Below are 12,180 nucleotides of genomic sequence, written 5' to 3' on the forward strand. Positions count from 1 at the left end.
CAGCGACGACAAGTTTGAGGTTAGTTAGGGAAGAGTTTGGTCTAATTCTTATAGGTGAACGAATTCATGTTCCTCAAAGAAAATACATCACATATGATAATGGATATGTTCCAGCAGTGATCAAAACTTAAACCCGTAATGAACCCGTAGTGAATGTCTTTTCTTCTCGCGAAGGACGGGGCGGTGGACAAGGCTGCCAACCTCTCTAGTTAAGTACCCCACTAAGATGAAATAGAAGTAAAGGATAGTTTCCCCTGTGCAAACACCATTGTTTTGCAGTGGTTAGGTTAGGGGTGCCCAAGACCATTGGTCTGGAGTGTTTAGGGCAGGGGTGGGCAAGACCATTGGTCTGGATATGTTAAGGTAGGGGTGGAATAAGTAAAGGGGCTGCGGGAGCATATGGCCCCAAGTTAGTCTCGAAGTGGCCTTAGGTGTCTCGTTTCCCCTGTGCAAATACCCTTGGTCAGTGGTGGTTAGGGTAGGGGTGGACAAGACCAGTGATTTGGGGACGAGCAAAGGGGGTCTGTGCGAGCTAGTGGTGGGAAGTTGAATTACAACAGGCCATTGGTTAGGGTACAGTTTAATTCTTTTTAATACCATTTTAAAGTTTAGATTTTTTCCAGGGTGATAACGGATTTGATTTGGCCTAGGATTCTTCCCCGGCAATTGGAGTTCATTGTTGATTGATGAAATGGCTGACTGTGGTGGATGTGCTGTTAGTGGATTAAATTTTGTACGTAATTATGACAATTTGAGTGATTTAGTCGAGTTTCATCAACGTCACTGTTTTCTTTCAACAAAGAGGGTTTTTGAAAAGTGTAGCCGTGATGTTAAATTGTGTGTGATTAAAAAGGGTAATCGTATAAACTTTTTGTATGGTCTTCGAGTCGAAGGGGGTGTGAAATGCTGTTGGTCAGTGAGTGCACGAAGATAGTGGGGTAGGCCGTGGATAGTACGGGCATGACTTCCATGTTCCTTCAGATAATTCCTTTGCTCACTGTCGGAGGCAAAACTTCACATGCCCTGATGAAGGCCAATGCAATTTGGCTGAAAGCTTGGCTTTATTATTAATATATATATAGTGGCTTTAATCCAGTTCATTTATTTCTTTATGTTAATAATATCGGATTGTTTGAAGGCGTATAATTGTTTAGAGGACGAAGGATTCGTGCATCTGAGTGCGAGTTTGTGGACACGAAGAAGAGTGGTCACGTGCAATGCCCAACAGTCGCCCTGCCGTGCATACACAAAATATTGGAAATAGGTAGAGACGTCTGAAGCACAGCAGCTATTCAGTTACAGGGTTCAGCAGGAGAAAACACCACTTCGTGGGATATATTGCCAAGTCAGTGTTCAAGAGCTCCTTCCCCCAGAGGAGAGAGTGCACAAATTCCTTATCGTTGCTGCTGCTCTGTATCCACTTCTACATTAAGGTATTTTTCATATAAAAGTATTCCTATCCTGTATTCAATATTGTGTACTTTGTATGAGCTTTTATTCTGCGCAGGTTGGTAATACAATCTAATTATTGCGATTGATGACAATGGCACCACATGCAACATTATGTTGGCGAATAGGAATGCAAGTTCGTATTTCAGCAATACTCAATTACGACTGTTGTTTTCTATTTGGTTATAAAAGTAACTGTATTTCTGGGGGGTGGAATGGTGTGTTCCAGGATATTTCAATGAACACATCTTTCTTCTAAAAGCATTTCCAAGTAAGATTAGCATAAATTATAATACCTATTAATGTTACTAAAGTTACTAAGGTTTTAGGAAAGACAGATCAATGTTCGACCCAATCTTTACATTAAGACATATGATGGGAAAAAAATGGGAGTTTGGAAAAGACATAGTCATGACATTTATTGACATTGAGAAAGCATATGACAGTGTGCCCAGACAGTTGGTATGGGGCACATTAAGGAAAAGTCAAGTTAACAGAGTGGAAGTGCAAATGATAAAAGCTATGTACAAAAATTGTGTTAGTAGTGTGAAGACAAGTACAGGAAAAACAAAATGGTTTAAAGTTGAAACTGGTCTGTACTATCCCCCATACTATTCTTCATAGTCATGGATGAAATTCGTGAGAACATTAAACAGAGATTGGGAAGACCGGCAACAAAAGCCGTGTCGTTTGCAGTTGATATAGTGATAATGGGCGAAGATGAAACGGAAGTGCCAAAACAAGTAGATGTATGGAATCAAGAGATAGAAAAATTTGGGAGGAAAGTAAGCACAGAGAAAAGTAAAACAATAGTGATGACAAGAGGAAGGAAGGAAGGAAGGAAGGAAGGAAGGAAGGAAGGAAGGAAGGGGAAAGATAAAACTGAATGGTAAAATTCTCGAAGTGGTTAAAAGTTTCAAGTACTTGTGAAGATGGAAAGATTACCAAGGAAATAGGGGAAAATAATACAACAAGCAAACAGCTTCTACCAGAGTGTAAGGGGTGTTTTGTGGAACCAAGATGTCCCAAAGAAATGTAAGAAAGTATTATATTCAACCTAATATGAACCTGTACTAAACTATGGAGCTGGATCATGGACTACAACAAAACAAGAGGAGAGTAGAATTCAGGCAGCGGAGGTGAAATTCCTAAGAGGTATCGAGGGCAAGACCAGAAAGGATAGAATTAAAAATGAAGAGATAAGGAAAAGGACAGGAATCTTGAAACTTCAAGAGTGTGCCAAGAAAGGCCTTTTCAGAGATGTTAACAGGAAAGAGACCACAAGGAAGACCCTGAAAAAGGTGGACAGATTCAGCATAGGAGTGCATAGAGAAGAGGGCAGGAAAACAAGAAGATGTACCTAAAAAAGGAGAAGAGTTGTGGAGAGACAGACAGTGATTCACAACCCGACCCAGGAAGCTGAAAATGAAAATGATGATGATGAATGTTACTAAGGTTGGAAGTCACGGGCGTATATTTTACCACTACAGAGCGGAGCCAATTGGTTTGGAGAAGCGTGCTGGAATGAATCAAGGTGGATGGAGATAATCAGGATAGACTCATCTCCAGCCAAGGGAAACTGGTGCAAATGTTACAGAACAATACTGTAAATATTATTTACCTCAGGTTTGTCTGTCCCAGGGCAGCGAGCAATAAGTTATGTTTTCATAGTTCTCATTATTTTTATCTGTGTCAAAAGCCTCACATTGTACAGTATACGTAATACTTAATAATATTTATACGAGGTGGTCCATCAGCCACTTGCGATCCAGTTTTATGCATCCCTTCACATTTACTACAATTGTGAAAGACTTTGGTCCCTCTCCCTAAAGCGGGGTAATATAACAAGATGTGTGTTTACGGGCTAGAAGACAGCAGGAATCATGAGCGCCACTATTAATTCATTACGGGTACCTCAAATCTCAAATGAACCCGTAAAACGAGTACAGATACGCAGAACATGTTCTTTAAAACAGGAGGTGGACGTACAGACCAGGAGCTCGCTACTGTATAGGCTGCGAAGTGGGCGCCGTAGGTGAAGTGTCACAGTAGCTCACATGGCTAGTGCGCAGTAGGATGTGTGATAGTTTACAGTGCTTGAAGGTTAGAAGGTTCAAGTCCATGCAAGTATATTTTTTAAGCCAGTTGCCTGGGATGTGGCATGGTTGTATACTTAATACCGGTATTTTTCACAAACTGATTTGGGGTCGTTGGTATGGAGCTGGATTTTTAGAGGCTAGGAAACATCTGACAGGTTTTCAGTTGTCCACGTCGTTTAATGCTGCACCTGCTCGAACTGACGACCTCCGTGGTCGATACAGAGCTGCGTGCAATGTTGTAAGGACTGTCTGGCCCATTGCAACATCTCTGGCGAAATGGATCGGCATGCCCCTGTGATGAGCTTTCTAAGGTGAGAAGGACTGGCCAGCTCCTGTGCATACACCAGTTGTTTTACATGGCTCCCACACAAAAAAATCCAGGGGCGTAAGATCAGGCGGGCCAGTGGACAGGTCCTCCCCTTCCTATCCATTTATCAGGATATGTCGCATGGAGATGGTTCCGGACGACCACCACCACGTACAGTGGAGCTTCATCGTGTTGAAACCATATCCTGCAGCTGTCAAGGAGTGGCACATGTTCCAGAAACAGTGGTAGTTCATTGTGGAGAAACCGCAGATAGCGTTGGCTGGTCAGATGGCCCTCAAAGAAATGGGGACCGATGAGGTGATCGCCCATGATTCCACACCATACATTCATGTTCCACTGTGCCTGAAAAGTTCTCTGTCGCACCCATTGGGGATTAACCACACTCCAGTAGTGCATATTATGGCAATTAACAGTTCCATTGTTGTGGAATCATCCTTCATCCATAAATAAGGGAGTCACTAGAAAAGCAGGATTAGTGTCCACATGCTGTAGGATCCATTGACAGAACGCCATCCAGGCATCGAAATCATGACCATGGAGCTCCTGGTGTAAGTGCAGATGGTACGGGTGAAACCGGTGAGTATGCAATATTACATGTTACAAATCTCCTCGTCCAACCCAGCACCATACCCAATGCAACGATACATACGGACTTTAACAGGGTCAAATAAACAGATCAGTCCCTGGAAGCTACCAAGTATGCAACCTTACTATATCCCAAGCAACTGACTGTTAAAAAAATTCTTATGTGGGATTTGAATCTCCTACCTCGAGCACTGTTCACTATCACGTATCATAGTGCCATGTGAGCTACTGAGTCACTTGACCTACGGTGCCCACTTCCCAGCCGCACTCCCGGTCTGCGTGTACATCTCCTGTTTTAAAGTACGTGTTCTGTGTATCTGTACTCGTTTTACGGGTTCATTCGAGGTACCCATAATGAACTAATAGTGGCGCTCACGATTCCTGCTGTCTTCTAGCCCGTAAACACACATCTCGTTATATTACCCCGGTTTAGGGAGAGGGACTGGTCTTTCAGAACTGCAGTAAATGTGAAGGGGCTGGTGAGCACACGGTATATCATTAAGACAGAGGAGATAAAAGACTTTGGCCCAATATGGCATCAGAGCTTGCGGACATCACATCATCAGTGTTACATCTCCATTGGTGTAAGTGCTCCATAGTTTGTTAAGGTTGATCATGTGGTGTAACTCCATTTCTGCAAATTATCTTTTGACCCTTGTTCTCAGCCTATTGACAGTTTTCCACACGGGCCATTGTAATCGGCAGCTAGATTTTCTGATGGTGTCATGCAATGCTGTTCACATCTCATCTTCTAAATAGATAATTAAGAAGATTTCTGTTGTTTGCTCTCAAGAAACTTTTCCTGCATATCACTTTGAAAGAAGAGGATGATGACCATATAATGGCTGTTTATTTGACGTAGAAACCTTATGCCTCTCTCTGTGTGCTCTGGAGGAGCAATTCCAGCAAAATAATAGAGTATATCCCTCGGTGCCAGGCATCCAGTAATAAGTCTACAGGACTCATTAAGAGCGATATTTAGCAGGAGTAATATACCACACTGGGCTGGCTCATTCACCTGTGGCATAACACAGAGATAAAGCTATAGTTTTAACTGTTTTTGCTGCTGCACCCCTTGATGTTCCAGTAATTTTGTATAATTATGTGATTTCTTGCAGATATTTTTTGTTTCACGTTTGGACAGTGCTGCTTAAAAGTCAGTGCACGATCAGTGGTGACTCCAAGATTGAAAATGGTGTCGCAGTTGTACTCTTCTCAAGTGCACTCATGAGAGTGAACAAATGGAGGAATTTCTACCACTCCTAGTGGTTTACTAACGTCGTAACCAAAGTGATATAAATGTGACGGTTGTTTCTCTTTGAATGGCTTAAGTAGGACTTTTGCATCTTGAAATTTCTTTTAATTAGATGAAGTAGCTAATTAGAGAGCAAATTCTGTGATATTCTAGCAGATGGTAGTAGCAGAGTTTTCATTAGGTAAACACCAAATGTGTTGGCAGAGACTGGAGTATATTTTGCCCTTCAAAAATTTGACTTGGATCAGGTGGCCAACACTCTAGCGTAGATCTACAGTGTACCTTCATGTTGGTCATGTTCCTGACTAAAATTATTATTTCTGTAACTGTTACAGAAGTATGCTGGTCGTATCTTGCTGGCAGAAGACAAGGACCTGGTGTTCCAGAGACTTCATGCGGGTATCCAGGAGAAAGTTGGCTATCAGGTCTTCTTCCCGTTGTCCCACCCTCTACCACGGATCGACCGCATCATCGTCAATGATAACGTAGTGTGTCAAGGACCATTAGGTTGGTACATACTGTAGGTCTAGGACAAAACAACTAGCGGCAACATTCTGTTAGATTATCCTTAGAGGCACCTGTTTGTGGTCAAAATGTTTGCCCAATTCAGTCATTTTTTAAAGCTTATTTTGGTATATATTTTGCTGTTTTGTTCATCAATAATTTTGCTAAATTTTATTTCCTTTTCTGAGCAATAAAAAATCTAAATTAAAAGATTGTTGATAGCACATTTGCTGTAAAACATTATATTTTATTTTTACATATATATAAGAAAAATGAGAGAAACAAGTTAACAGAGTGGAAGTGCAAATGATAAAAGCTATGTACAAAAATTGTGTTAGTAGTGTGAAGACAAGTATAGGAAAAACAAAATGGTTTAAAGTTGAAACTGGTCTGTACTATCCCCCATACTATTCTTCATAGTCGTGGATGAAATTCGTGAGAACATTAAACAGAGATTGGGAAGACTGGCAACAAAAGCCGTGCTGTTTGCAGTTGATATAGTGATAATGGGCGAAGATGAAACGGAAGTGCCAAAACAAGTAGATGTATGGAATCAAGAGATAGAAAAATTTGGGAGGAAAGTAAGCACAGAGAAAAGTAAAACAATAGTGAAGACAAGGGGAAGGAAGGAAGGAAGGAAGGAAGGAAGGAAGGAAGGAAGAGGAAAGATAAAACTGAATGGTAAAATTCTGGAAGTGGTTAAAAATTTCAAGTACTTGTGAAGTGTGATCACAGAAGATGGAAAGATTACCAAGGAAATAGGGGAAAATAATACAACAAGCAAACAGCTTCTACCAGAGTGTAAGGGGTGTTTTGTGGAACCAAGATGTCCCAAAGAAATGTAAGAAAGTATTATATTCAACCTAATATGAACCTGTACTAACCTATGGAGCTGGATCGTGGACTACAACAAAACAAGAGGAGAGAAGAATTCAGGCAGCGGAGGTGAAATTCCTAAGAGGTATCGAGGGCAAGACCAGAAAGGATAGAATTAAAAATGAAGAGATCAGGAAAAAGGCAGGAATCTTGAAACTTCAAGAGTGTGCCAAGAAAGGCCTTTTCAGAGATGTTAACAGGAAAGAGACCACAAGGAAGACCCTGAAAAAGGTGGACAGATTCAGCATAGGAGTGCATAGAGAAGAGGGGAGGAAAACAAGATGTACTTAAAAAAGGAGAAGAGTGGTGGAGAGACAGACAGTGATGGAGGTCCTTGATTCACAACGTGACCCGGGAAGCTGGAAACGGGAAATGAAGATGATGATGATGCTTCTGCTAAGAATGCATATTACACATATCAAAGCATGGATGTTTGAAAAATGTCATCCTGCCATTTTAACAAGCAGGGCTTAGCCTAGCCTATGCACATAAGTCTGTAAAAGACAGAGATACCATGAGTTCATATTGCTCAGAGTCAGAGCTGTTGTCCTGTCTCACTGTCACCAGCTGCAGCTTCCACAAAGTGCCCAATTCTGATTGGAGGGAAAGTAGACAATGAACTACCATCACTCATAGGACAGGAGACTCATTATGCTTCTTGGATCAAAGAGTTATTCCACATAATTTTTTGATTTTCCGTAAAAGGTAAAGCGTTTAACATTTTGAGCCAAATTTGTAAAATTTTGCAAATATTTTGTGATTTTGTGCTTTGCGAAAAGAAAAAAAAAGGTGCTTCTAATTATCCTTAACTGTGGACACGTGGTTGTGGAAGACAAGAGCATGGAGCAGATTTCCTTAGCATAGCAGTTCAACGTAGGAAATAGGCATTGAAGTAGTAGAACGCAAAGACAGGAGCAGGGAGAAAGCTCGTTCCAGCGTCAACACTTCACGAATTAGAATTGGGCCAGTCTGTTTACGACGTCAGTGTGGAGATTGTCCTTTATTTTTCCCTCCCTGACACTGAGTATCGTGTTCCTTTCTGTTGTATACAAGATAAGGTATACTGGAACACAACATAAATTTATTGCTTCAATATGACTTTTGTACAGTATATATATGAATTTAACTTAAACTTTTCTTGAAGCTGAGTACATTCGCAAGTAATTAATCTTGATAGTAGACTGAGAGTCTGTAGAAATGTACACTTTATACACATTAACTTTATGTACACTCGAAGCTATCTTGATGAGATAGTTTGTGAAAGGTAGAGTTCATGATAGTCGAAAACTATCGGTTTTATAAGCGTAACTTGCCATGAAAGTTCCTACTAACATAATGCAGTTATTTCTATTGGCTTGTCATGAAATGACATGAATATTCACAATTAGAGGATCTAATGTAGGTGTCGGAGCCTGAGTGAGGACTGAGGATGTGTAGAATACAGGCATCGGGGCTCGACATGGCTGCAGGAACGGGAACTGAGGCAGTGGCCCGAGGTGAAACCTCATACAACCAGAATTCAGTCCACCTGGCCGAGACACATGTTTAAGAGGGATGTTCAGTGTAATCTGGTGCTGGACACTGGGGAGTCCTACTAAGTGGCTGCAAAGTGCTCCTTTTATAGTGCAGACTGACGTCACAAGCAAGCGCACTGGAGTTGTCTCGTAGAGTCTCGCGTAATCCAAGCTGCGGCGTGCGCGGTGCTGGTTGGCGCAGAGCTAGGAGCGCGAAGGACACACAACACTTTCAATTATTAGGAAGGAATTCATTTCTGCTGAGCTTGTACGGATCTAACGACTGACAGAGAAGAAGGGTGGATTGTTACAACTTGAAGGGATCGATTTAGTAATGAAATCTGATTTGGAGACCAAACAAAACTTGAGGTTATCATAACAGTTGTCTGAAACACTTAAAGAGAATACTGGATAGTCTATTTTTATTGGGACAAATAAATTGAAAATCAGTGCCTTGAACTGAAATCAGATATGATCGCCAACGTTCCATGAGAAGGCCCCCAGTTTACCAAATGAAACATTCTACCAACTTTGAAGAGAAATAAATTTAAACTAAAATTTTAAATTATTTGGTTTCGAGTGAAAAATCCTGCTTGTTGGTGCTGGAAGTCGCTGTGCGCAGAGATTCATGAGATCTTAGTTTGTAATTCAAGTTTTCTTTGTCATGTTTCATTCTACAGAACTGCTCGTTTAAGTATGTGTCTTCAGAGGATGCTGGCAGGGACTATTTCTTTCTTAAAGAAGAGTTCAAACATGAACCTGACATTTCAATAGCACTGACAGTGACTGTTGGTTATGAAGAATCAGAAAATCTTTCTTTAAACTCTCTTCATAACGTGGCTGATTTTGTGCCATATTACACTAACAGTTGAACTTGGTAATAATTTGGTGTGGCCATTTCTAGTCGGGTGCAGCCGTTGTAAGGCAGACCCTGGCATCTGGCATGTGTAGGTAACTGCGTGTTATTGTGGTGGAGGATAGTGTGGTGTGTGAGTTGTAGGGATGTCGCACAAACACCCAGTCCCCGAGCCTTGGAATTAACCAATGAAGATTAAAATCCCCGATCAGGCCGGGAATCACACCGAAGGCCAGTACGCTGACCATTCAGCCAACAAGTCGGACAGTTGAACTTGCTGAAAAGCTTAAAAATATTCTTAAATGAAAGGGTCCACCTATTTAACACTTTATCTCGTATTTTGCGTTTTTTTTATTACAACTTTCGTCTCTTGTAGAGACATCCTCAGTTTCTTGAAAGAAAGGCATAAGATTACAAAGACAACACTTAGTTAGGAATTGAGAGGTCAATGGAAGACCATCAAATTACTAGGTACTCATATACCAGTAGAATCAAATCAATGGATGGTGTGAATAAAAATGAGTGTAACGCATGAGTGTGTGCTCTCTGAGTGTCTCCTTGCCGATATAGAGTGGAAGCACAGCGTAAACTCGAGTGTCTGGAGCAGCCACTCCGTGTCATTGATCAAGGCCGATGACTTCTGGATAGTTCAGTGCTCAACATGGCTGAAGAGAATGTGGAATTCCAGTCTGCTTTTATCTCCATTTTAAAGGAACATACAATTCAGCTACCGGATAGGAAGCACAAGAAAACAAGTGCAGTACAGTAAATCCAGTTCAGTGTGAACTACTTGCTACTTCCATCCAAGAATTACAGAACATGACTGAAATGTAAAGCAGATTTAAAGGGTGCTGGAAACAAACCCACATCATTAAAATAATGGGAGGAACGGCTGATAAATCTGATGCAGGGTGAGAATAACCCTACCACTGGCCGTCTGGGAGGTAGGAAATCATAGTCCAAAAATTACGACATATGTTTGTGGGTTACTGTAGTCACGTCCTAGTTCGTGAACTATGGGCAACGGCTGAGTGGCCTAGTAAGTGGTCCTGAGAGTCGGGATACCAGTTGCTATGGAATGGGAGTGGGCATCTCGGACATATTCTGAGTCGTGGTCCTCCTTGTGCTCAGGCGGCCAGGACTACACAATTCACCGGTGGTCCATAACCCGTTAGAGGAGAGATCCTCACTTGGACTATGTGCAAATAGTGTAGCATCCTGCTTCATGAATTTACCGAGCTCAGAACACTTTAAGCAAGCCTCGGACCTATGGGAGTAATGGAGTCCCACTCCCATTTGACAGGCGAGGGACTCCTTGGAAACAACTTGGCGAACGAAATGGAATTCGATGGGGAGCTATCAATATTAATGGGGCTTATGGAAGAAAGAAGGTAGAACTTGCTGAGTCAGCAAAGAGGATGCATCTGGATGTGTTAGGAGTAAGTGATATTCGGGTAAGGGGAGATAAGGAGGAAGAGATAGGAGATTATAAAGTGTACTTGACAGGTGTTAGAAAGGGAAGGGCAGAGTCTGGGGTAGGGCTCTTTATCAGGAATACCATTGCACGCAACATAGTTTCTGTTAGGCACGTAAGTGAGCGAATGATGTGGGTAGATTTGTCAGTGGGAGGAATTAGGACAAGAATTGTGTCCGTGTATTCACCATGTGAGGGTGCAGATGAGGATGAAGTTGACAAGTTTTATGAAGCCTTGAGTGACATCGTGGTCAGGGTCAACAGCAAGGATAGAATAGTGCTAATGGGCGATTTCAATGCGAGAGTTGGGAATAGAAGTGAAGGATACGAAAGGGTGATTGGTAAATGTGGGGAAGATATGGAAGCTAATGGGAATGGGAAGCGTTTGCTGGACTTCTGTGCTAGTATGGGTTTAGCTGTTACAAATACATTCTTCAAGCATAAGGCTATTCACCGCTACACATGGGAGGCTAGGGGTACCAGATCCATAATAGACTATATCTTAACAGACTTTGAATTCAGGAAATCTTTTAGGAATGTACGAGTTTTTCGGGGATTTTTCGATGATACAGACCATTATCTGATCTGTAGTGAACTAAGTATCTCTAGGCCTAGGGTAGAGAAAGTGAAATCTGTCTGCAAACGAATAAGGGTAGAAAATCTCCAGGATGAGGAAATTAGACAGAAGTACATGGATATGATTAGTGAGAAGTTTCGAACAGTAGACAGTAAGCAGGTTCAGGATATAGAAAGTGAATGGGTGGCATACAGGGATGCTGTAGTAGAAACAGCAAGGGAATGCCTAGGAACAACTGTGTGTAAAGATGGGAAAAGGCGAACATCTTGGTGGAATGAAGAAGTGAGAGCAGCCTGTAAACGTAAAAAGAAGGCTTATCAGAAATGGCTCCAAACAAGGGCCGAGGCAGACAGGGATTTGTACGTAGATGAAAGAAACAGAGCGAAACAAATAGTTGTTGAATCCAAAAAGAAGTCATGGGAAGATTTTGGTAATAACCTGGAAAGGCTAGGTCAAGCAGCAGGGAAACCATTCTGGACAGTAATAAAGAATCTTAGGAAGGGAGGGAAAAAGGAAATGAACAGTGTTTTGAGTAATTCAGGTGAACTCATAACAGATCCCAGGGAATCACTGGAGAGGTGGAGGGAATATTTTGAACATCTTCTCAATGTAAAAGGAAATCATCATGGTGGTGTTGCAAACAGTCAAGGTCATGGGGAGGAG

At 41.7% G+C, this 12,180-nt stretch overlaps 1 protein-coding gene across 3 annotated transcripts in view; it reads left to right on the forward strand.

Annotated features, from left to right (window-relative positions):
* The window catches only part of LOC136886854 (serine protease gd), a 134,366-nt gene that overhangs the window by 73,113 nt on the left and 49,073 nt on the right, over window positions 1-12,180 (forward strand). For all 3 annotated transcript variants that reach the window (XM_067159706.2, XM_067159707.2, XM_067159705.2), the window contains exon 3: window positions 6,052-6,223. In XM_067159706.2, coding sequence (XP_067015807.2) covers window positions 6,052-6,223 — 172 coding nt within the window. The remainder of the gene's footprint in view (window positions 1-6,051; window positions 6,224-12,180) is intronic.

The sequence above is a fragment of the Anabrus simplex genome, chromosome X, assembly GCF_040414725.1.
Source record: "Anabrus simplex isolate iqAnaSimp1 chromosome X, ASM4041472v1, whole genome shotgun sequence".
Classification (NCBI taxonomy): domain Eukaryota; kingdom Metazoa; phylum Arthropoda; class Insecta; order Orthoptera; family Tettigoniidae; genus Anabrus; species Anabrus simplex.